Source organism: Anser cygnoides, chromosome 1, assembly GCF_040182565.1.
Source record: "Anser cygnoides isolate HZ-2024a breed goose chromosome 1, Taihu_goose_T2T_genome, whole genome shotgun sequence".
In the NCBI taxonomy this organism is placed as follows: Eukaryota; Metazoa; Chordata; class Aves; order Anseriformes; family Anatidae; genus Anser; species Anser cygnoides.
This window is the reverse complement of record NC_089873.1, coordinates 102,543,318-102,564,678: the sequence shown is the minus strand read 5'-3', so window position 1 is coordinate 102,564,678 and position 21,361 is coordinate 102,543,318. Positions and strand designations below refer to the sequence as shown.

The 21,361-nt window shown below is 52.3% G+C and overlaps 3 protein-coding genes and 1 long non-coding RNA gene across 5 annotated transcripts in view; 2 read left to right on the top strand and 2 right to left on the bottom strand.

The window, feature by feature from the left end:
- The window catches only part of PHB2 (prohibitin 2), a 167,319-nt gene that overhangs the window by 109,775 nt on the left and 36,183 nt on the right, over nucleotides 1-21,361 (top strand). The window lies entirely within an intron of this gene.
- P3H3 (prolyl 3-hydroxylase 3) lies at nucleotides 7-10,906 on the bottom strand. Its single transcript, XM_067004720.1, has 15 exons — nucleotides 10,427-10,906; nucleotides 9,988-10,140; nucleotides 9,450-9,642; nucleotides 9,190-9,321; nucleotides 8,031-8,164; nucleotides 7,652-7,741; nucleotides 7,253-7,305; nucleotides 6,989-7,047; nucleotides 5,714-5,838; nucleotides 5,495-5,590; nucleotides 4,373-4,523; nucleotides 4,079-4,196; nucleotides 1,545-1,620; nucleotides 986-1,126; nucleotides 7-706 (listed from the first exon to the last, which is right to left on the bottom strand). Exons 1-15 carry the CDS (start codon nucleotides 10,868-10,870, stop codon nucleotides 494-496), a joined length of 2,178 nt encoding a protein of 725 aa, XP_066860821.1. The 5' UTR covers nucleotides 10,871-10,906; the 3' UTR covers nucleotides 7-493.
- Nucleotides 11,640-17,828, bottom strand: GPR162 (G protein-coupled receptor 162). Of its 2 annotated transcripts, none has more exons than XM_067004726.1 (5): nucleotides 17,602-17,828; nucleotides 14,451-16,204; nucleotides 13,446-13,635; nucleotides 12,697-12,848; nucleotides 11,640-12,528 (listed from the first exon to the last, which is right to left on the bottom strand). In XM_067004726.1, the coding sequence occupies exons 2-5, from the start codon at nucleotides 15,285-15,287 to the stop codon at nucleotides 12,001-12,003; spliced, it is 1,707 nt and encodes a 568-aa protein (XP_066860827.1). In that variant the 5' UTR covers nucleotides 15,288-16,204; nucleotides 17,602-17,828; the 3' UTR covers nucleotides 11,640-12,000. The 2 variants fall into 2 exon arrangements, with proteins under 2 accessions (XP_066860827.1, XP_013055007.2); XM_013199553.3 differs by lacking the exon at nucleotides 17,602-17,828 and adding an exon at nucleotides 17,056-17,160.
- LOC125180591 (uncharacterized) lies at nucleotides 17,806-19,085 on the top strand. Its single transcript, XR_007159281.2, has 2 exons — nucleotides 17,806-17,936; nucleotides 18,284-19,085. It is a non-coding gene; the product is annotated as an uncharacterized lncRNA (long non-coding RNA).

Sequence of the window (21,361 nt, the reverse complement as noted above, 5' to 3'; positions counted from 1 at the left end):
CACGTATCCAGCATTTTGCTTTTATTCCATATATTCACAGTCCCTCATCTACTCTCACATGCCAATCTCGAGGTTCTGGAGTTTGCAGGCACCAAGGAAATTCAGAGACTTCTCCTTTTTGAATTCCTGAATGTGAGACAGCCCTTGCTCCTGAATGTCCCCAGGCTCCTCCTCCAGCTCTTGTCTTTGTCCCTGTATGACCAAGAAGCTGGCTCTGAGAGGAGTGGGGTGAGGGGAGCCTGCCTTCTTACTTCTGAGTGACACAAACAAGTTGGCAGGGCAGTAAAGAAAGATCCAGGAGTTGCTAACCTTAATACACTGTCCCCGCTCCCGTTTTTCAGCTGCTGGGATGTCACAGAGAAGAAAGCTGCAACCCTCCCCATCACTATGGCTCTAGCATGCTAATAAACTGCTTTAGGCCTTCATGGTCCTTGTACTACCAACACCTGCCAGCTCGCTGCGCGTGCAAGTCCTGCCCTGGGGCCCTGCGTACTCAGAACTCATCTCTGGCCCGCGTCTGCTTGGGCTGCTGCATCCTGTCCGAGCCAGGCTTGTGTCTCCGGCTCACGGGCCCGGCTCTGCCATCGGGAGTGAGGGACTCTGAGGAGGATCTGCTGCTGTGATCAGCACCCTGATATTCTTCTCCATCAGGCTGGTTCTGCTCCGCGGCTCTCCGCTCCATCAGCTCCTCTGCCTTTACCCGCTCCTGCAGCCATAGAGAGGAATGGTATGAATCCCTCTCTGCTAGGATTTCAGACCTGCTCACAGCGGCTGACAAGACAGACCTTGTCTTTGCCACATCCATCCAGCCCCACTGGAGCCCTTCTCTCTTGTAGGACCCACCACTGTCTGACCCCTCCACCAAGTAACTTGTCAGAGAACAACCGCGAGCTGCTGCCCCATGGAGAAACTCAAAATCGATTCCCCAGGGGATCTGATCTAGTTTGGAGGTGCTTGTATACGTTTCTCCAGCACGGCCCTTTACCTGCTCAGCATGCTCCTGGGAGTGTGTATACCAGAGAGCAATGGCGCAGCGCCTCCCACGGCTCACTGCCCACACGCCGTGGGGGTTCTCCTTGCCAGAGCTGAAGGCTACCAGCCTCCCACACTTAGGACGCACCTTGGCCTGCCAGGAGAGAGAAGAGACAATGAAGCCAGCACCCCCTGCTCAGCAGTACACTGTCCTTCTACAGATTATGCTGCCTCTGGGAGTGTGGAACAGCAAAGAGCCTCTAGACATCCAATGCCAGAGTATACGAGCAGGGTAGGTAGGAGGGGGACAGAGAGAACCAAACGGAAAACAGAGGTCACAGACTCCCACAGGCTGGAAGAGCCTGGAATATCTCTGCTAGAAAGGAGTTAACCTCTCCCCTGTCTGAAATTTGCCTCAATTTGCCTTTAGCTGCCCCTATTTGAATCTGTCACAGCACAAGCACTGGATTGTTTTTGGAGTAGTGGGATCCAATAACCAACTGTTGTCCCCCAACCCAGACTAAATCTCACTCTCAGTCCTCTTTCCTTTCTTTGGCTAGTCCCAGACTTACCGTGACAGTCACAGCGTCCATTTCAGTGAAGAAAAGGCCCCCACCTTGGAAGTCATCATTGAGGTAGAGAATGCCACTGTGGACAAAAGGAAAAAGGACATATGGACAGTGAAACCCATTTATCTGAGGTGTTTGCCACAGGAAAGCATGGCACCTGATTGATGCCAGAGATTCAAAAAGTGACTAGACCAGTTACCAGGAGAATCCATTTGGGGATTTAAATACAGCAGTGGCTAGCTCAGGGAAGTCCCTGAACTGCAAGCCACAAGAGGCTGGAAGAGTACTCCATGGAGTTAGCTCTACACACTCATCCTGATTTATCTATTTATTTTTAAATACTCTGCAGCATGCATCTGTGGCACTGTTGTGACAATGCCCTGCGCTAAATGGACCTTGGTCCTGACCTTATGTTTTAATATCAGGAATAATCTAAGACTCAGAAGAGGGGATTAATTAACAAAGAATGTTACGTCTTAAGAATCAGTGAATAAAGGGTAATAAAACAATGGTCAAAAACAGACTTGATGCATGTGGAAAAGAAAATTAAAACAAGAAATTTCTTTACTCATGCTAGACATTAAGAGAAGCAGTGAGGTGACTGTGAGGTGCAGGTGAGACCACAGTCAAATAAATGAGAAAAAAGTGCCTGAGTTCCTCTTGGTATTCAATTAAGCTGACAAAGAATGCCAAAGGAACAAACGAGGCTCATTAATGGACTCCATGTACGAAACAGATATCAACACTACGGCTGCTAAAGCAAAATTTTAAAGACATAAGAACAATGACAGGACTAACAACCCTGAAGTCCAGAAAGTTATAGCTCTTCTCCCCACAGTGTTTTAAAAAGACTGAAGTCAGGATGGTGACAATGACTTGAGAAGAGCAAGGATAGCTCTCACCTGCACAAAAGGGCAGGAGGATAGCAATAGTGGTTGAAGCATAAACAGGCCCATTAGCCTGACCTCAGCAGTCTGCAGGGCTTTCAAATCCATTTCTCGGGAGACAGGTAATTGAAGGACAAGAGGTAAATGGAAAGTGGTTTTAAAATGTAACATGGGTGTACTAAAAGCAGATTGGGGTAGTTACACAGTCTTTGACAAAACAGTTCATTTCCCAGAGAAAGACAATGTGCACAATTTCAGGAGTTTTGGACTCTCTTAAAACAAAGTATTCAGAACAAGGCCACTAGAGAAATTACTAATGAACACAGAGAAGGTGAAGAAAAGCATGTGAACAGCATACACTGAATATTGCACAAGTGGCACTGACAGCAGTACTGTTCACTTGGAGGAGGATTACGGGAACCCTTGGACTGCTGGGCCCAACTCTGTTTAATATTTTCATTATAATGACCATAGCGCAAATACACAGAACAGATCGAGGGAGTTTTTAAAAAGTGCTTCTTAGGTTGTCTTGTGCATAGGGTCCTCTTTTAAAAAGACAGCAGAAGAGCTCAGCCCTTGCTGAGTTGGTTGGTCTATCACACTTCACTCTGCAAGAGAGCAGGAATATTCCCAGAAACAGCTCGATGGCACAGATCCAAGAAAGATACTTTAATATGCGTTGTGGTACAAGTCAGAGAATCGTACTATCCAGTGAGGAGTGAGGTGACGGGATAACCTTCTCACAAGACAGAGAGCTAACCAGTCATGAGACAGAGCCTTGTAACTTTACGATCTGACTGTACCAAGTCAACATCCATGGAAGAAGGGAAATGGAATTGATGATACTAAACAGAATTACCTCTAAGTCCCACATCCCTACTGTAGACTGCTCAGAGAAAAATTCTGCTTTGGGTTCAGCTGCCACTCAAAGAAAAGGCATCTAAGATTTTTGGTTGCCTGAGGATGAGATGGTGAATCGTGGGAATAAACTGCAGTGACCTGGCCTCATCCGGTTGCAGTGTGCAACACTTGTCACCATCTTGAAAATGTGTTTGTTTGTTTCACAGAAGAGTTACGAAACCTGCCACAAGCTGAAACAACCTCTGCACGTAATGAAAAATCCCAACACAAAGTATTGACAGTGAATCCTCAGAGAGATTCATGGTAGAACAGCCACCAAAATACACTGACAGCTCAAACAAAGGAAATCCAAGGAGCCCGGTTCTCCCTCTCCTGTAATATGTGGACAATGGGTCAGTTAGGCTGTGAAAGACAGAACGAGATTGAAAGAAATATCTTGTCTTAAGGGCTAGAAGTGGACTGTAGTATTGTGATAGACAAGTAGACAAGACAATTTAATATCGTGGTTCTAGGCCCAAGAAGCCTCCCAGTCTCATCCTGCTCTCTGCCGATGCTGGATGTGGAGAGGGAGGAGGGATAAAGGGTAGATCTTCCCAGCCTAGAGGAGGTGTTTTACACCTCCATCTGAAGCCACTGATGGACCCCTCTGTCTGATGCTACAGCCCTGGCTGGCTTTGAGCCAACAACCCAAACCAACGGCCTGGTTTCTACAAGCTGAGCTCATCCTCTTTTGGGGCTGGGAAGACATTCTGATCTCCACATGATCTAATGCAGGTCCCCTCCTCTTACCTGTAATCCCTGTAGACGTAGGCAGGTGGTTCTTTCCAGCACTCTTTCCCCTCAGGATCCAACAGACAATTATCAGCATGGACAGGATGACTGAGATCCATGCGACCTTCCTGCTCCTCTGAAAAGGGAAGTTGCAAAACAGAACAAGGGCATTTTAAATCTCGAGAAAGAATAAGGAATAGGGTGAGGGATGCGCTGAGAGTAAAGGGATGAGAGTCTCCTGCGAGTGCGTGGCTGGGACTGGGAAGCAGACTCCCCAGGAGAAAGGGACTAACAGGGTGAAGGATTCTTTACCTTCTACAGCTGTGCGGCACACAAGGTGTGTGAATGAGAAATGCAGTTTCTTTCCAGGAGTGAAATAGGATTCTATGATTTTCCGTGATTTCTCACTGGCCTGCAGAAGCAGTTTGGCATCTCTCCAGTCCACGTCCCCATTCTGGGCCAGCTACAAGTGAAAAACAAGCCTGTTAGAATACTTAAGAGACACTCTAAGAAATGACACATGTACACAGTACAGAAGAACAGATCTGCAAAAAGTCCTGTGGTCACACATGTAAGAAAGGAACATGTTTTCTCATGTAAACACGTCAGGAGTGCACCTATACAGTGCAGTGATTCTTTCCCTCTACTTAGCGCATGAAGCACATCTGGAATGCATCGTTTTGTGTCCCTGGTACAGGAGGGACAAGGGAAAACTGGCGTGAGTCTTCAGGGGAGGGTCTTAAGATGGCTGGAGGCTTGGAGCACATGACTTAGAAGAAAGGTTGGAAGGGCTGGATTTCTTCAGCCTAGAGTAGAGAAAGCCAAGGGAGGATCCATCTACAGTCTCCTGGCACCTGAAAGGTGGTTATGAAGAAGATGGAACCGGTTTCTTCTCAGAGGGACAAAGAGAAAAGACAGGAAGCAACGGGTGTGAGTTGCAGCAAGGGAAATTTTGGCTAGATATTAGGAAAAATTTCTTCCCCTTGAGAGTGGTACAGCACTGAGAAAGGTACCACAGAGGCTAGGCAATCTCCACTCTTGGAGATGTTCACAACTTGCCTGTGCAAAGCCTTGAGCAATTTCATCCAGCTTTGGAGTTAGTTATGCTGTGAGCAGGGGGCTGAAGCAGAGATCCCCAGAGGCTCCTTCCACCTTAAATTATTCCACAATTCTAAGCTATGCGTGTCTTTAAGACTCTTGCACAGGGACAAATAGCAATCCTGAAATCCTGCCCCACAAGAGAGAAGGTGCTTATCAAGCCCTCCGTGTACAGTGTGCCTTAACATGAATGTGGAGGCTCAGGAGAAGCTGCACATGTTCTTGTAAGGAAGCTAACACACCCAGGACCCTATCCAGAGAGCACTTCACAAAGAAAAATGCTCGGGTGGTAAACATGCTTTATGGACAACCAAGGAGACTCACAGAGCCACTTACCTGCATGGCCTTCAGAACAGTTAACCCTTCAAATCTCTCATGTGGGGTATGAGGGGAGCGTCTCGCTCGGTAGCCATCTCCTGTTCCTCCCGCTGCCTGGAGCAGAACAATGCAGAGGACACACATTAGGTTGCCTTTTCTCCTCACAGCAACGTTATGGTCTTGCCTGCTGAGGAGGAAAGGACATATAGGGCAGCTCCTACAATACCCAGGCCTCACCTTTGTCAGCCGGAGAAGGTCTTTACACTCAGACTCTGTCAGGACTCTGTCAAACACAACCCTGTGGGTTCCATTCATCTGTCGGGAATCCATGGTGACAGTGATACCCTCAAAAGGCAAAGGACCTGTAGGAGAAGTAAGTACAGACAAAGATGAGCAAGCTTAGGATAAGAAGCCCTCAGACACCATCCCCCAGCCTGGCCCAGGAAGTAGAGAGACACTATACATTCTCTGGGAAGACAGGACAGTTCCCCAGAAGCGCTAATTCCTTGCTGATCTGGGCCACCTGCACCCCTCACATGCTTCAGGGGAACCAGGGCATCAGCTGGGGGAGCTGGCCTACAGCAAGTGCTTCAGGAGCCAGCAGAAACTTGGGGCTTGCTGGGAGAGCAGCAGGGAGCTGGGGACAGTTGAATGCACTGTGGATCGCAGCAGCAGAACAGGTCCAGCCTCCTGGGGTGAGGCTCTGGAGAAAGGAAGCAGGTAAACACCTCCATCAACCCTCCTTTCTGTCATGCATCTTATCCCAGAAGTACCTCCAATGCATCTTCCTATTTTCTCCAGTCCCAAAGAGAAGCGACGGGTATTAGGTAACAACTTAATCTTTTGATCTTTGGTCTTCTCCCCCCTCCCTTCCCCTCCCCTCTGGGTGGTAAGAAATGCCAATGCACTCAGGCTCTCAGAATGACCTGCTTTCACATGACACAGCAAGAGAATCACTTGGGGCTACTTCAAGCAAAGATGACAAGATAGAGTCCTGCAAGAGTATTAGGAGCAGCAGGAATACAGGACTCTGCATTGCAGCCTTTAGCATTCAGCCACAAAACATCTGAAATGGTGTTTTTCAGGGAAAGACTTGCCCAAGCTGAATAGTCTGTTTCCAGTTTCCATTCCCCCCTGCCTTCTCCTTGTCCCCTTCAGAAAAATGTTGTTTGAAATGAGGTGGCGGAGTTGAACCAGGTTTCGTGCAGACGCTCCTGCCTGTCCACACCAGCTGCACTGAACAGGGATCTGCACGTCCACAGGCTTGTCATAGATCCAGGCAGCTTCTCCAACCACAGTGCTCTTTAAGTTCCCATCCCAGAGAGGTAATGCAGCGAGATTTTTCAAGATTACACATGCATCACAGATAGAGAAAAGAAACAGTGAGAAGATGTGCTGAGCCATTCGTGTCAGTCTGCATATATGCTAGCATTCAAATGTCTGAGGATGGAAGCAAAGACAGCATTTAGCTTAGCTGACTGCATCCAAATCCTTCTTCAAGTTTTTACTCACCCCTCTTCTCCCTCTCTTCTACATCCAGAGTTTCCTGCTTTTGCTTCTCTTGATCCTCTCTCGGGAGCAAGGGAAAAAACACAGACCAGGGGTGTCAGCACACAGAGCTATGTCTAACTCTCCTCTGTGGTCAGCATTTCACTTGCTGTTCCTGTTTTGCCAATCCCTCGGTATTATTGTTCCTTATATCACCCCTGCCAGTCTGCCCCCATCCCCTACTTCCAACACTTCTTCTTCAGTCCTAGTCAACTCATCCAACCTTACCTGTATTTCTGCTTTAGATTTTCAGGAATCAGCTCATCTGGAGTCCAAAGATCCTGTAGGAACAAATACAGATGGCTCACCACAAAGCAAACTTCTCCCACAGCAGATCAGGACAAACAGCCAGTTCCTTGTCCCCCTTCTCCACGGAAGATCACACCAATGGTTCTGGCCTAAAGCTGAGGACAATCAGATTGGGCTAATGTGTATGCTTACTACAGCAGTTTCCAACAAACTTAAGTTGTGAAGCAGTAGAAAGGCCTTAAAAATTCACCTCGCAAGTACTTGGGGATCCTTCTCACCAGCATCTGATCCCTTCCGGATCAGGTGCTACCGAAACGAGATCAAGCAACTGTCTTGGTGAAATCAGGGAAGGAAGATTAAGATGATATCATTACTTACAGGGTCATTAAAAGTTCCTCCTAGATGCTCCACTGCATAGTAAATCAACTTCTTCTCCATCAGAGATCTCTGCACATAATGGTGAATATTCTATGGAAGCAAAGAGGCTGTCAAACAACCACTCCACAAAAGAGAACCCACATCCCCATCCAGGGCAGAAACCTTCCGCCACACATTGCTGTTTGCTATGAGGGCCCAGTTCTGTCCCAGAAAGACCCTGCTTGGTACAGACTATAAGCAAACTCAGGCTCCAGTTTCTTCAGTCTTGGGCTTGGCACACATCTGCATTAAGATGTTTCCCTTTTTGCCTCCTGGACCTGGGATCCTGTTGTATGGGACAGGGGAGGGCCAGAAAGTACAGACCTGGGGTTGTAACTACCTCTCTTGCTGTGACAGTTGTGTCCTCTCCAAGTTCTGTTTGGTACTGTTTCATTTTCTCCAATACTGGCTCATCCGTGGGATAGAAGAGCAAATAGGAAGCAGCACATTCAGCAGCCAGTGCCTGGTTCCCAACTTGGGCAGGGACAAAACAGAACAAACAGGTATGGCTGAAAGACTCGGTGTTAGCAGCAAATGTGTATAGGCCAGCTACAGCCCAAGTCCTGGTCAGGATCTGGCAGCAGGAGGCCTAACACTGAATACACACCAATCCCTGCCTTGCTGTGCCTCTCCTGAGCAATGGACAGAGAATACAGGGAATAAGCCAGGCAAAGAATGGGCCCACTTTCAATATTTAGTGAGAGTTCATTTAGAGGAGACAGAGAAATAAATATATATTTTAAAATAAATATTTTTCTATAGATATTTAATATATTTATTAAATACTTGCCTTAAATATAATATATATATATATGCACGTATATACATTTAGTATATCTTTTAAAAAAACATATATATTATATATTTAAGATATATGAGGAAGGACAGTCCCACATCCCTCATGAACAGGCATGATGAGGAGCCTGGAGGCTTCTTTGAGATACAAGTTTTACCAGTGGTCTGAGAGAGGAGATGACAGGCAGTTGGGTCAGTGTAAAAGGGAGTGGAAGTGTCAAAGAGAAGAGATGAGGTGCAAGTAAAAGTGACAGAATGACCAATGTCATGACAAGCCATCATTTCACCTAGGGCAGGCAGGGCTGGCTGGGAAGGCACACCACTGTTGACAGGAGATGCATGCATATGCTCTAGATAAGATGTGGGGAGCCTGACATGGAGTGAGGACTTGAAATGGAGAGTGCTGTAGGAAAGATTTTTCCACGCACACAGTGGAAAGAGCCACATGTTACAGAAGCTGCACAATGAGACTGAAGCAGAGAACAAGAGACCTCTCCCAAGGTGGCTACAGACTTAGGCTTGGGCTTGGGCAAGAGAAGAGAGGTTCTGGGCAGAGCAGGGGAGGTGTGGACAGAGGAAGGGGTGAGGCAGAGCTCAGGTAAGTGGGCTGCTTCTCCCTGTGACGTTGTGCCCTCCAGGTCCAGAGGCGAATGGCAAGTTTAGGGGTGCCATGGCATCACCCACTGGTTTGTAGCTCTGCTCACCTTGATCGTAGGCAAACTGTAGTAAATCAAGATGAGAGGGTATGAAATCTTCCGTGGCAGAAATCCGCCCTGGCTTTGTGGCAATTTCAAGGACGCACTGCTGTCTGCACTTCAAAACCTGAATATAATGGGCTGCAAGAAAGAGAAGCAGTGAAAGCCAGCAGCTCCCACTTCTGCCAGATATGAGCACTGGAAAATGGGGCATGCCCACTGTGGGAAGAATGGCCTTCCTACCCATCCCTCTGTGCCGCTAACACTACCTGCAATGGCTTCATAGAGGCCAGGTTGCATTTCCTCCTCCTCCTCTTCCTCCTCCTCCTCCAAAGGCCCTTCACACAGGGCACGACACTCTTCTAGTGCTGACAGTGCCTCTCTGAGCGACTCCTCCAGTCTGTCCACAGCCTGCAGGTACTCATCTGCGTTGTAGTGCTGCACGCCAGCCTCATATGCTTCCTACAAAGGACAGATCCAGGCTCCTCATTAGCGTGGGCGACACAAAAGGACTCCCTGAGACTTTGAGTTACTTTCTGGATAGTGCTAATACCCAGGGGCCTGCCTGGATCGTGCCCACCACACAGTGCAATTTCTCTGGAGTTAAGTTAAACGTACTTCTCCAAGACCTTGCAGCCTGCTGTAATTGTCACTGTAAAACCTCTGTGTCAAAATTGCAAGAGCGTGCCTTCATTGACGTGTGGCTATCTTGTCTCAAGCCACGGCCCTTGTGCAGGGACAGATCAGGGCTCCAGACTGCTCCCTAGGACGTGGCACAAGCTGCCGGGTTCTGCACCGAACCCTTACCCAGTGCGGTGCGGCCTCCAGGTCTCGGAAGTTGTCCGACTTCACCCCTGACATACGCCGGTACTTCTCTATGTCCTCCCGCATCTGGAGGTGCTGGGGGTTGGCGACGAAGAACGTGTGAGCGGCGGACACGGCCTGGTCCAGCTTCTTCAGCTGCGGAGGAAAGCCAGCACGCGTAACTCCCGCTTCTCCTCAGACCCACCCCTCAGGCCAGCCGCTCCTGCTGACTTTGTGACCCGGGTGCCCGCACAGCACACGGGAGAGCCCCGTGCTGCCCCCGGCAGCCCCCACTGCCCCCTGACCCTCTCCTCCTCCGCTTCCCCGGGGAGAGAAGCGCCAGGGACGGCCGCGGCAGGGCTGCGCCACGGCTCCTGCGGCTCGCTCGGTCCCTCGCCGAGGGCAACGACCCGCGGTGCCGCTCCCGGCCGCGCCGCCCCACCTGGAAGAAGGCCACCTGCAGGTAGTTGTAGGGCTCCCTCCGCTCGAAGTCCCTGCGGACGGCGTGGCTGGCCCGGTGCGCGGAGGGCGCGGCTCCCAGCCGGCTCCCCAGGCAGTGCTGCAGGCAGTCGGCCCGCTGCAGCACCCGGTCCAAGAGCGCCGCCTCCCAGGGCCCGGCGGCCGGCGGCCCGCCGAGGAAGGCGGCCTCCCGGCGGCAGGCGGCCCGGCAGGCTCGGCGGGCCGCCCGCAGCCCCGCGTAGCTGTGCAGGGCGCGCTGCAGCAGCTCGGCCGCCCGCCCCCAGTCCCGGGCCAAGTACGCCCGCACGCCGTCGGCGTACAGCAGGTCGTAGGGCACCAGGCGCGACGGGGACGGGGACGCGGCGGCGGCACCGGGGGGGAGGAGGAGGACGAGGAGGAGGAGGCAGAGGGACGGCAGCGGGGCCATGGCCGAGCCGCCGAGGAGGAGGAGGAGGAGGAGGAGGAGGAGGGTCCGGCAGCGGGAGGAGGCTCTGGAGGGCCCCGGGCTGGGCACGCCCAGCGGGGCGGGCGGCGGGGGCCGGGGAGGTGGAGGACGGGGACGAGGACGGGCCGCAGCCCCTCGGACGCTTCACCCCGAGCTGCAACCACCGGCAGCGGCTGGGGGGCAGGGGGTCCGTCCACCGCCCGCCACCACCGTGCATCCCTCCCGGTTGCTCTGCGGGGCAGAAGCTCGATTTAAGCCCCCACCGTTCCCAGGTTTGGCAGCGTGGGCTGACGGGGGCCTACGCGCGCTTCCCCTAGCTGGCTGCTGGCTGGGTGAGGAGCGTTGGCCCCTGTGCTTCTCGCGGTCGCAAAGCACGTGCTGGGATCAACAGAGCGCATCAGTGAAACGCAGCTTCACGGCTCAGGGTCTTTTCGGAGATAATTTAACCGTTTTCAAGCCAGCGGTTGCCTCAAAAACCACAGAGGCCTATAGGCAGCCTAAGTCTCCCCTGAAATGGACGGGGAATCTCTTCACCCCATCTCCCGTGATGACTCCTCAACACAGGCCTCATTCCCTTCCCCGGGATGTTGGGGATCTGCTGCTCTCCGGATGCACTGATGAGGGAGGGAACCTTGCACATTTGGCATTTCCCTTCCAGAAGCCAGCGAAGCTTCGTTAAACGTTGGGCCAATCATTTTGTTTCTATGGAAACAAAATTATTACTAATATATTATTTTAAAAACAGACACGATTGACACTCCAAATATAGAATTTTAATACCATTCTGTGCCTGCCTTGTCTCTTAGGGCAGAGCGAATGCGAGGGTGGAGCTCACAAGGGGACGGGACTGGCAAGGGTGCCAAGTGGCTGTCGCGGCAGTGGGTGCCTTTGTATCCTGAGAGCAGGCACAGGTCCATGTCCGTGTCTGTAGAGCTCCGTTCTGCAGGTCTGTCACACTTCTTTTACCCCACCACCACCACGGGGTGCCGTGTTTCCTGCCTGCTGGCGAGAAAGATGAGAATGCAAATTAGTACTCGGGTCCCAGGACTAGGGGAACGTTTGGAGTTTTATTTAAAAATCGTGATGGCACTGCATGTTTCCGATGCTGTCTCTCATAGTTTGGGATCCTGGAAGGTCTGTGCCTCACAGGCCTCAGGCGTCCTTTCGCGTGGCGCCTGCTCTCCGTCCTGCAGATGCCAGGCTTCGTTGCTGGCCAGCGAGCAGCGCCGCGGCCGGTCAGCGCTCTCCTCCTCTCTGCTGCCGAGGGAGAGGCGGCGATCACGGCGTGATGCGAGCGGGAGACGGGAGTGCCGTGGGCTGCAGGCTGGGGTGGGCTGTGGCGTCTCGTCGATGAACGTGGTGATCTCATCTCGGAAGAAGCAGGCACTGGAGCTGGACACCCGGGGCACCAGCCCCCCCTCCAAAAACTGCCGTAGGGTTGTCAGCTCATCTTCTGGAGGCCGCCGGCGGTGCTGGTAGTCATGCAGCTGAGGAGGCAAGAAGCTGGGGACTCCAGGCTTGCGGGGGGTGGAAATGCGGATGTCGTCAGATGAAGACCACTTGTGTAGGAAGGATGGAGTGGAGCGGTGGGTGGAGAAGATGTTAGTCTCATCATGTGACATTCTCCGGGAGATAGGGACCTGGGAAACGGAGAAGGAGGCAGGTGATGGAAGACTTGGAGAAGAGACAGAACGGAAGGGGAGTATCCGAGGCCTTCCGAGAGAAGAGAGTCTACAGAACACAAACATATGGGAGACTGACAGGGAAGGAAGTGGGCTGTGCGGCTGTCCCGATAGCCGGCAGCTCACCTGCAGATAATGCACCTTGTCCTGGGGCAACAACATGTGGTGCATGGGTAGCAGTTTGATATCCCGAGAGTCCCGCTTCACGGCTGCAGCACCGTTGGCATCAAATCTCACTTTGCAGATCCTGCCATCACCATAATCATCACACACGCCATCTGTTGGCAAAGAGAATGACAGGCAACACTTCTCAGACAGAAGATGAGCATTATCAGGGCACCTTGATCCCATCCTAACGCTTGTCTGACTTCTGTGGCGCTACTTGCAGCCACCGAGACTCATCTCTGAACAAGGACCTTTTCTTTCTGCTGCCAGCAGGACTGAAGGACACAAAGACCACCTTGTTTCTTCTGTCTCACTTTGGAATCTCTCCCCGCCAGAACTTGGACCTTTGGATCAGCAACCTGGGCTGAGGCCTGGGGATGTGTCTCTTTTCAACGTGGTTTGACAGCTACACATCACCTCTACTCTTCTACCTACTGTGAAGGTTGTTGCACTGATTTTGCTGGGATGCTAGCGAGTCCTAAGGCAGCAAGTGAACGGCAGAGCCTTCTCCGGAATAAATTTTCAAAATAATTTTTTAAAGGATACATGGTTACTGAACCCAAGCTCTAACAGGAATCCCACACAGCCACCCACAACATCTCTCCCAGTGCCATTACGTCCTTTTCCCAAGGCAGGCCACTCTTTCCTCTGTAGTCTTTCAGGGAGGGGGTTATTGAAGAAAGGTGACTGTAAGGCGGTGAGGGGCTTACCATCATCTCCGTCTTCCTCAGACATGATAGCCACACACTGCTCCCACACGGTGCGGAGATCTGCTCGGTAGCGCTCGCAGGACCAGATGAAGGAGGGGAGCAGCAGGGTCTGCACCATGGAGCACCAGAGCACAGCGAGGACCATCCAGGTGGGGGCCGTATCATAGCGCAGGCTAAAAAAGCTCACAACCTTGACGGTAGGAGAGAGAAACAAGGCCAATAAAGGAGACAGAAGTGGGGATCAAAGGAGAAGGATGACGAGAGTCACTTCTGTAGTAGAATATAATCTGTCAGTAGAGGGTTCATCAAGTTAATACCCCATGCCCCTTTGAAAAATTGTTCATGGTTTGCTGGAGCGTATTCCGAGCTGTGATCTCTCTAATACGAGACTTGGTGTTAGCATCCCTTTTTCCCTGTGCTCGTTATGAGCTGAAGCTAAATAGGTACAAAGAAAAGACACGGCGACTGGAAAAAAAATATGATTAAAGCCTCTGTTCTCTTAATAGTTCATTTTAAGAACTTCCTCAGCTCTCCAGTTTTGCAGAGAATCGACCAGCCAGCCAAAACTTGAATGCTGACTACAAACATACTAGCAGAAGGAAAAAGACAACTCTCTACAACAGCTGTTAAAACTGGTGTATCTGTTCTCCAGAAGCAAACCGGAGAGACAGAAATCTCATCCTTTTTACAAAGGTAGATGCCCCTGTACATTTGTAGAATAATCTCCTCTCCAGTCTCCTCTCAGCCACTTAAAACTTTCACAGTGCTTTCGGCTGTGTGGTGTATTCCCCAGGCTCGGACCTGTCTTAGGAAAATGTTCCTGTGGAAGGGTGAGAGAACTACCTCAACCTTTTTAAAATCACCCCTCCGAATGGCACAGATTCAGATGTGGCAGCTCTATGGCTGGTGGACAGGAGACAGAGTTTCTTCTCTAAAACCTGAGACAGACAGAAATCTAGCTTAACTGCAGGCTTTGCGAAGGGAAAGGGAGAACTCGCTGCTTACCAAGATAGGCACCCCAGTGAGCGTGTCGTACAGGAAGACAATAGCGCTGATGAGGTTGGTCATCTGCAGGGAGGTCTTGGCTGACTCAGAGCCGTCCAGCGAGGACCTCCTTTTGCCTCGCACATCCTCCACCACAATGGCCGGCACATTGAAAGTGTTGTGTGCTGATGAGCAGGACGATGCTTCCTCTGCCCTCTGATGGCGGCACTGCTGGTGTCTTCTGTGCGCCCACAGGGTCTGGTAGAAAGTGATACCCACGCACACCAAGCCCATGACGATTCCTCCGAGGAGCAGGAGGCTAAAGCAGACGCCAAAGCCCAGCCCGATCTTGCTGACGATGAACTGGCAGCCACGGGCATAGTACCGCTCGCCGTTGTTGTGCCAGCCGATGGAGGGCAGGGTGGAGAGGATGAACGATACCATCCAGATACCCATGACCGCGTGCAGAGCCTGCTTCTTGGCATTGCTCAGCCGGTAGTTGACTGGCCACCTCACCATCCACATGCGGTGGTAGGAGAGGGAGGCCACCGTGAAGCAGGTGGCCAGGGCCAGGGTGTAGTATGTGGAGACAAAGACCTTGCAGATGCTCTCGTTCCAGTCATAGTCGGAGGACTCGCGCCGCAGCTGCACCACAGCGTAGGTGGTGAGGGGTACTGCTGCCATAAGGATGTGAGTCCCGGCAAGGAAGCAGAGCAGCAGCTCCAGGGGCTTGTGTTTCTGCTGCTTGGCTGTGATGCTGAGGATAATCCAAGAGTTGGCCAACAGGGCTAACATCCCGCATGCCAGCCACCACAGTGAATTGTTGTGCAAGGTGGACTCTGATTCAGAGTCCCCCATGCTGCCACCCCTGCTAGGCTGCGCCCTGTCCCTGCCACTGGGTTACTGTAAGAGGGCGAACGAGACTCCGCGCCGGGGGAACCACGTCCCTCCTCATCTGCTGCTGCGGTGATGCATGGTGCGCGCGCACTGGAGGGGTTCCTCAAGGCATTGTCACCAGGTGCGAGGCCTAACAGCCTTCAACTCTGTCTCACTTTCAGTCCCTCCCTTCCCTTTCGTTTGCTTATATTTCTTTCACTTGCTCTAACTCTTTCACCTGTTTTTTCCGTTCTCTTTCTTTCTTCCACCTTCGTTCCTTCTCATGAACACTTGTCAGTGCTTCTTCCCTCAGTCTCTCATGCTCACTTTTTCTTTTCCTCTCCATCTATTTCATTCCCCTCCTCTACTCTTCCCCCAAAGAAAAAGCTCCCCTTACTGCACGTGCTGCCCAGACACCTTCTGCCTCGGGGACCACCTTCTCCTGGGACCGGTGAAGGCCACACACAAACAGAATGCTGGCACTCCAGACAGTTTGATAGCAGTGGGTGCCTGTTGCCCAGTGTCCTAGTGAACGAGGAACTAGCAAAGAGTTTCAGACAAGATGAAGGTCCCACGGAAAAGGTGAGGGTGGTGTGTACACAGTGTGTAACCTCTGTCTCACCAAATGCCACACTCGTGGCCAGGTAGATGTGCCTGGCAAGCTTGCCAGAGAGCCATCGATGGAGAGTGAAGGGTGAGGAAGAAGATTCAGAGAGTTTCCTAGCCAAGACCCCGCAGCACCCTCACTGCATTGTCCTTTTTGCTGTCCTCCAGGGCTCAGCCTGCTCTTTCAAGCTTCCCTGCACAGCGCAGGGCAGAGCTAGCAAACAATAAGGAGATGGCGGGGAGGGGAAGATCCTTTACAAAGGTTCCCTTGGAGATTCAGGGCATGAAGTTCACTGTAGAAGAGAGAAAAGAAAAAAAGTAATTTAAGATCGTACCGTCTTCCCAGATCTCTCTCTCTCTCTCTCTCTCTCCTTGCCCACACAAACACATTGTCATGACTTAGGCTTTGCAGAGCTCTTCCTGTGTCTTTCAGGGAACAGAAGACCCAGATTTGTGCCGGTACCTACATACCTCTGGTCCCCAGCAACTCCTTCCAGAGCTCCTGAGGCACCCTGTTCTCCCTGCTATTCCAGTCTTAGGCTCCCCACCCAGAATATTAATAATGCCGTCTTTTAAACCAATGCCTTCATCTGCATTGCTCCCTGCCATTCCGGTCCTGTCCTCCCCAAATATCCGTGCCAGCACCCCTTGCTCCTGATGTACAGCTCCCACAGCCACGCCAGTCTTCGGACCTCTGCTTCCCTCCGTCAGTACTCCGGACTTTAACCTGCCGCGCTCATCCCATCCGATCTAGGGCTGTGATTCACTGCTCCGGCAACGCACCGCAATCCCCCAGTCCTGTAGCACAAGCCTTTTCGCCAACACACCTTGCGCTTATGCTAAAGCAGCCCTGGTCTCCAGACACAGCAGTCCCGCACCCAGTGAACCAGACTGCTGCAAGCGGTCCTGGGAGCGCCCACCTCTGCCGGTGACCCCTGGTGCTGCCGGCTCAGCCCCCCTCCTGCCCTCCCCCGCAGGCTATGCCCCAGGAGGATGCCCCAGGAGGATGGCGGCCTGCTCTGCCCCTCATCCCGAACTGATACAAACTCGGTCTTTCTGTGGGTGGATCCGTGACCCCGAGCCTGTGCGAGCGGCTCTCGGCTCCTACCCTTCCCCATCCTTCTGGGTCTCCCTGTCTTCTCACCTCCTCGATAACCACCTGAGGCTGTTCCCGCTTTTCCCTCCGCCTGGAGCAGTTTATCGTGACTGCATCGGAGATGTCCCCATTCTGCTTCGTCTTATTTCCCCCCCCTCACACCCCCCCGATACCGTCACGTTTGCAGTTAGGCCTCTGGGGTCCGTGACGAAGCTAGCCGTCCCCGCTAATCCCGGGGGGGGGCCGAATTTCCTCGCAGCCTCCCCCTCCGCCGCCCTTCCCACCCGGCGTGCAGCGGCGGCCCGCGCCGCTCCCGGACGAGGCGGGCGCCCTCCCGCGCCTGCAGCCTGCGGGGCCCGGCTCCGCCGCCAGCCCAGCCGCGGTCCCCCCCTCCAGCCACCGCGGACCGCGGGGGGCCCCGGCTCCCACGCACGATGGCCGGCCGCGGGCCAAGCCGCCCAGCCCGGCCCGGCCCGCCCCGCGGGGACAAGGGCACCCTGCGGGGCGCCGGGGGCGGCCGAGCCGAGCCCGGCGGTACCGGCGGCGGCGAGGCGGGGGCCGATGGAGGCGGCGGCGGCGGGGGCCCCATCTTACCTCTCGCCGGAGCAGGCGCTGCCATGGCGACGGGCGCCCCGCGCGGCTGTGCCCAGCTCCGCCGCCTCCGGCCGCGGCCGCCGCAGCAGCGGACGCCGCAGGCAGCCGCCCCGGCCCCTCGCTCCGGCCATCCGTCCGCCGGGCGGGGCGACGGCGGGGGGCGAGGGGCGGGAGCGCCGCCGGGCCGGGCAGCCGGGGGGCGGGCCGGGACGGACGGGCGGGAGCCGCCGCACCGCCCCCGGCACCGGCACCGGCCGCGGCCTCGCCCCGCCGCCTCGTCAGGAGGAGGGTGACGAGCAGGCAGCCGGCCCGCGGGGGGTGCCGCCGGCGGGGGGGTGAGGACGCCGCGGGGAAGCAGGGGGGGTAGCGGGGTCCGCCAGGGCTGCCCGGGGAGCGGGGTGCCCGGGGCGCGAGGCCTGGCCGCTGCGGTGTGCTCCTCTGTCGCCGGCCGGCGGCGCCGTCCCACCGGCGGGGAGCGGGGAGGAGGAGGAGGGAGAGCAGGAAGGGTGCTCGGAGGTCGTGGCAGAAGGGTGCAGGTCCCCCTCCAGCTGTGGTCACCCCGGAGAGGGTGATCCGCGCTAGAAAGCCTTCACAAGCCCACGGGCGTCTCTGTTTCCTCAGTTACTTTCTCCTGAATTGAAGGTGCCAGCACCTTCCTTCCCCTCGCTCCTTTTACAAACAGGTGTCTCCCAAAATCTCTGCCTCGCTGCCCTCCATCCGAACTGGGCTGGGACGGGAGCCCATGTTTCTGGACACTTAGAGTATGCTTCAGTTTGGACCAGGGGCACGCGAACAGTTCAGGCAAAGGAACCTGCAAGATGTGCGACAAGCGTGCTCTGAGGACTAACGAGAGCTCAGCTTTCCTTTGGGCTGGGGACATTCTGAAGTAAGTCCCCAGACATTTTCAGCGTGGCCACTAATCCTCGGCATTGTTTGTTTTCCTCTACGGATCCGCTCATCTGTTCGCTAATGTTGACGTAACCCTACGGATTCAGGGTCTGCTCAGCTTTATCACCCTGTCAGACTTCATACGCCATTATGAATATTGTCTGCATTGATCCCAAGAGCCTTGGGATCCAAGAATTTCATCTGATACCAAAGACTTTCATCTGGGGTCTGAACGGTCAGCAGAAGAAGAGACTCTTGAGCAAGAAAGCTGGAAGTCCTTCTGGTTTTCAGGCACAGGGGCAGCAGCGAAGGCAGTTCCAGAGGTCAGCTCTCCCTAAGACCTGCATTAGCTGTTGTGACTGCTCTTTGCCATGCAGGAACAGCCCAGGTGGAACAGCCCCACGGTTGTTCATCTCACCAGTTGGTCTAGCAGCAGCAGGAGCCAGAGACATGTGGGAAGGGACAGCCACAGCCCTCTTCAATCATTTCTTCTCAACTTCTATCATTTGCAGGAGGTTTATGCCTCGAAGTGAGAAGGTCTGTATCCATAAATGTAAACACTCGTGCAGCTCCAATAAAGCCATTTATATGAATTATTTAATGTGATAGCTTCCACATTACCATCATGATTCAGAAGTTGAGTCTCCATAGTGTGAGTTGTAAGCCTGCCTATGTGGGTGAATAAATCCTCTTGTTATCTCAGGGGAACTGCAAGCCAAGCTCCTGGCACTTTCTGCACTGCCTTCCTGCCTCAGCTCCCTACAGGTGGTGGCATCCCATAGCCCTTTTTGTGGCTTGGGCTATACCTGCCCAGAGAGAAGGTGAGCAGAGCTGGATGGGTACAGGTCCTCCTATCTCAAGGGGGCTTCTTGTGATTGAAAACATGTCTGGGTTCTTAGCCTGCATGAAAACACAAAACTGAAGATTTACGGTGAAGTGGTATGAACCCTGTGGTAAGGAAAGCATTTAGCCTAGGGCTGTCATACTCCGAAGCAGGTGCTAGTCCATTTGTCCATCTCATCTGAATGGATTTCTTTATGGTTTGATCTGTGTAAATATGCAAGTTGTGATGAAAATAGGTTTTATTTGGGGCTTTGACCACCTCTGAATTAGAGATAGGAATGCTATAAGTGAAACCCCCCAAAACTGATCTCCTAGAAGGACTTACAGAGATTGGAGTGATTTCTAATGCCTACAGAGTCAGGCTGGACTCCGACCAGTGATCTGCTGTCCGAAGGCTCAGTACCCTACCAGAATATCCTAATGCATCCAGGCCCAAAGAAACACTGCTGTTACAATGCCAAATTGTAAAATTGTTTTCTGGAAAAGTTCTCTGCATATAGATCAGTTCTTTCCGGACAGCAGCTCTGAAGAGCAAGGAAAATGCTCTATGCAGTAGTTGCCTTTTATGCCTAAAGGAACAGATCTCATTAACAAGAGACAAGCACCAACATCATAAAAGCAAAAGCATTAACAGAAGCATTAATGGAATAACCAAATCCACTTCTAATGGCAGGGCTTTGATGGTCTGCAGCTCTTACTTGGAGCTTTGCTAGTGACCATGGGAAGTTTCATGTTTCTTGCAGATCATGGATTCATTTAAATACAGGCTCAGAGCCCCAAAGCGAACTCTAAGGTTTACACAGCCACTTGTGAGGCGATACTGGTACGCTTGCTAGCAGGTTTCCTGGCATCCTTTCTGGCTCTTTGAGCAGGGTGTGGTTAATGGCTAACAGTAAGCCAGCCAAGCAGATACATTAGCATATTTGACCAGAAAAGACAGCAACTGCAATGTAGATTTATCATATCCAAACCTTAGATTCTATTTCTAGTGCTGTATGAAAAGATTTAGTGAGATTTCTCGGTTAATTCATCTGCAAAATGGGCAACTGCTAATAGCTCATCTCGGGAGACGGAAGACCTTGTCTAATGCTGGTCATGAGCTACACATAAATATTAAGGGCTTGCCATATTAAAAAAAAAAAAAAAAAAAAAAGGATTCAAACTTGCGAATGCTTGTTTTCAGCTGGATGCTTTTCCTCAGGCAGGTGGGCGCATTCTAAAAGATTTTTTCCTCTGTCATTCATAAATATTTGTATTTGATATTTTCCTTGAGAAAATGTAGTACCAGGATAGACTTGTCAGACCCATGGTGGTTATAAAGCCGCATACTCTTTGGCAGAGGTGTATATATCCTCCTGTTTCCGCTACTCCCTACCTGCCTGATGTTGTGCTTTCTATGTTCTTGTCTTCTCTATCTTACTGACCCCCTTTTTCATCTTTTCTGTGCTTCTGGCCTGAGGCAGTGAGTTCCTGTCTGTAAAGGATGTAAAGATGTCATTTTAGAATGTAATTGTGCTACTTTTTAAAATCCCCAAACACTACACAGAGAGAATAACTAGGAGTTCCTGAACTGTTAATCTGGGAACCTATAATGTCAGGAGGGAGCCAAAATGATTGCTTTGCTTTGTATTTGTAACGCAGAATTACAACATTAATTTTACTACCCATTCTCCTAGCTTGTCTAAGTATGTCTGAGGTATCTCAACATCAAGCAAACACTTAAAAAAAAAAAAAGTTCAAAAATAGGCTGGGGTTTCAGCAGTGAGATAAAGTGAAACGAGACGAGGGTTAAGCACACAGTGTCCTCCCTTCTAGACCCTGGGGACACGGAAAGAAACACATGGGGTCATTTGGCTCTGAATGCTGAGGGTTGCGAGCGCCTTGCTGCAGAGCCCGCAGGGAGCACGAGGCAGGGGAGTGCCTCGGCAGGTCAGGGCTGACAGCATCCTCCAAACTGCGGCCTCACGCTGCAGTCAAAAGGCAGAAATTAACTGGGAGGCAGGACGGGCTTGGGGAGGCAGGGGAGACA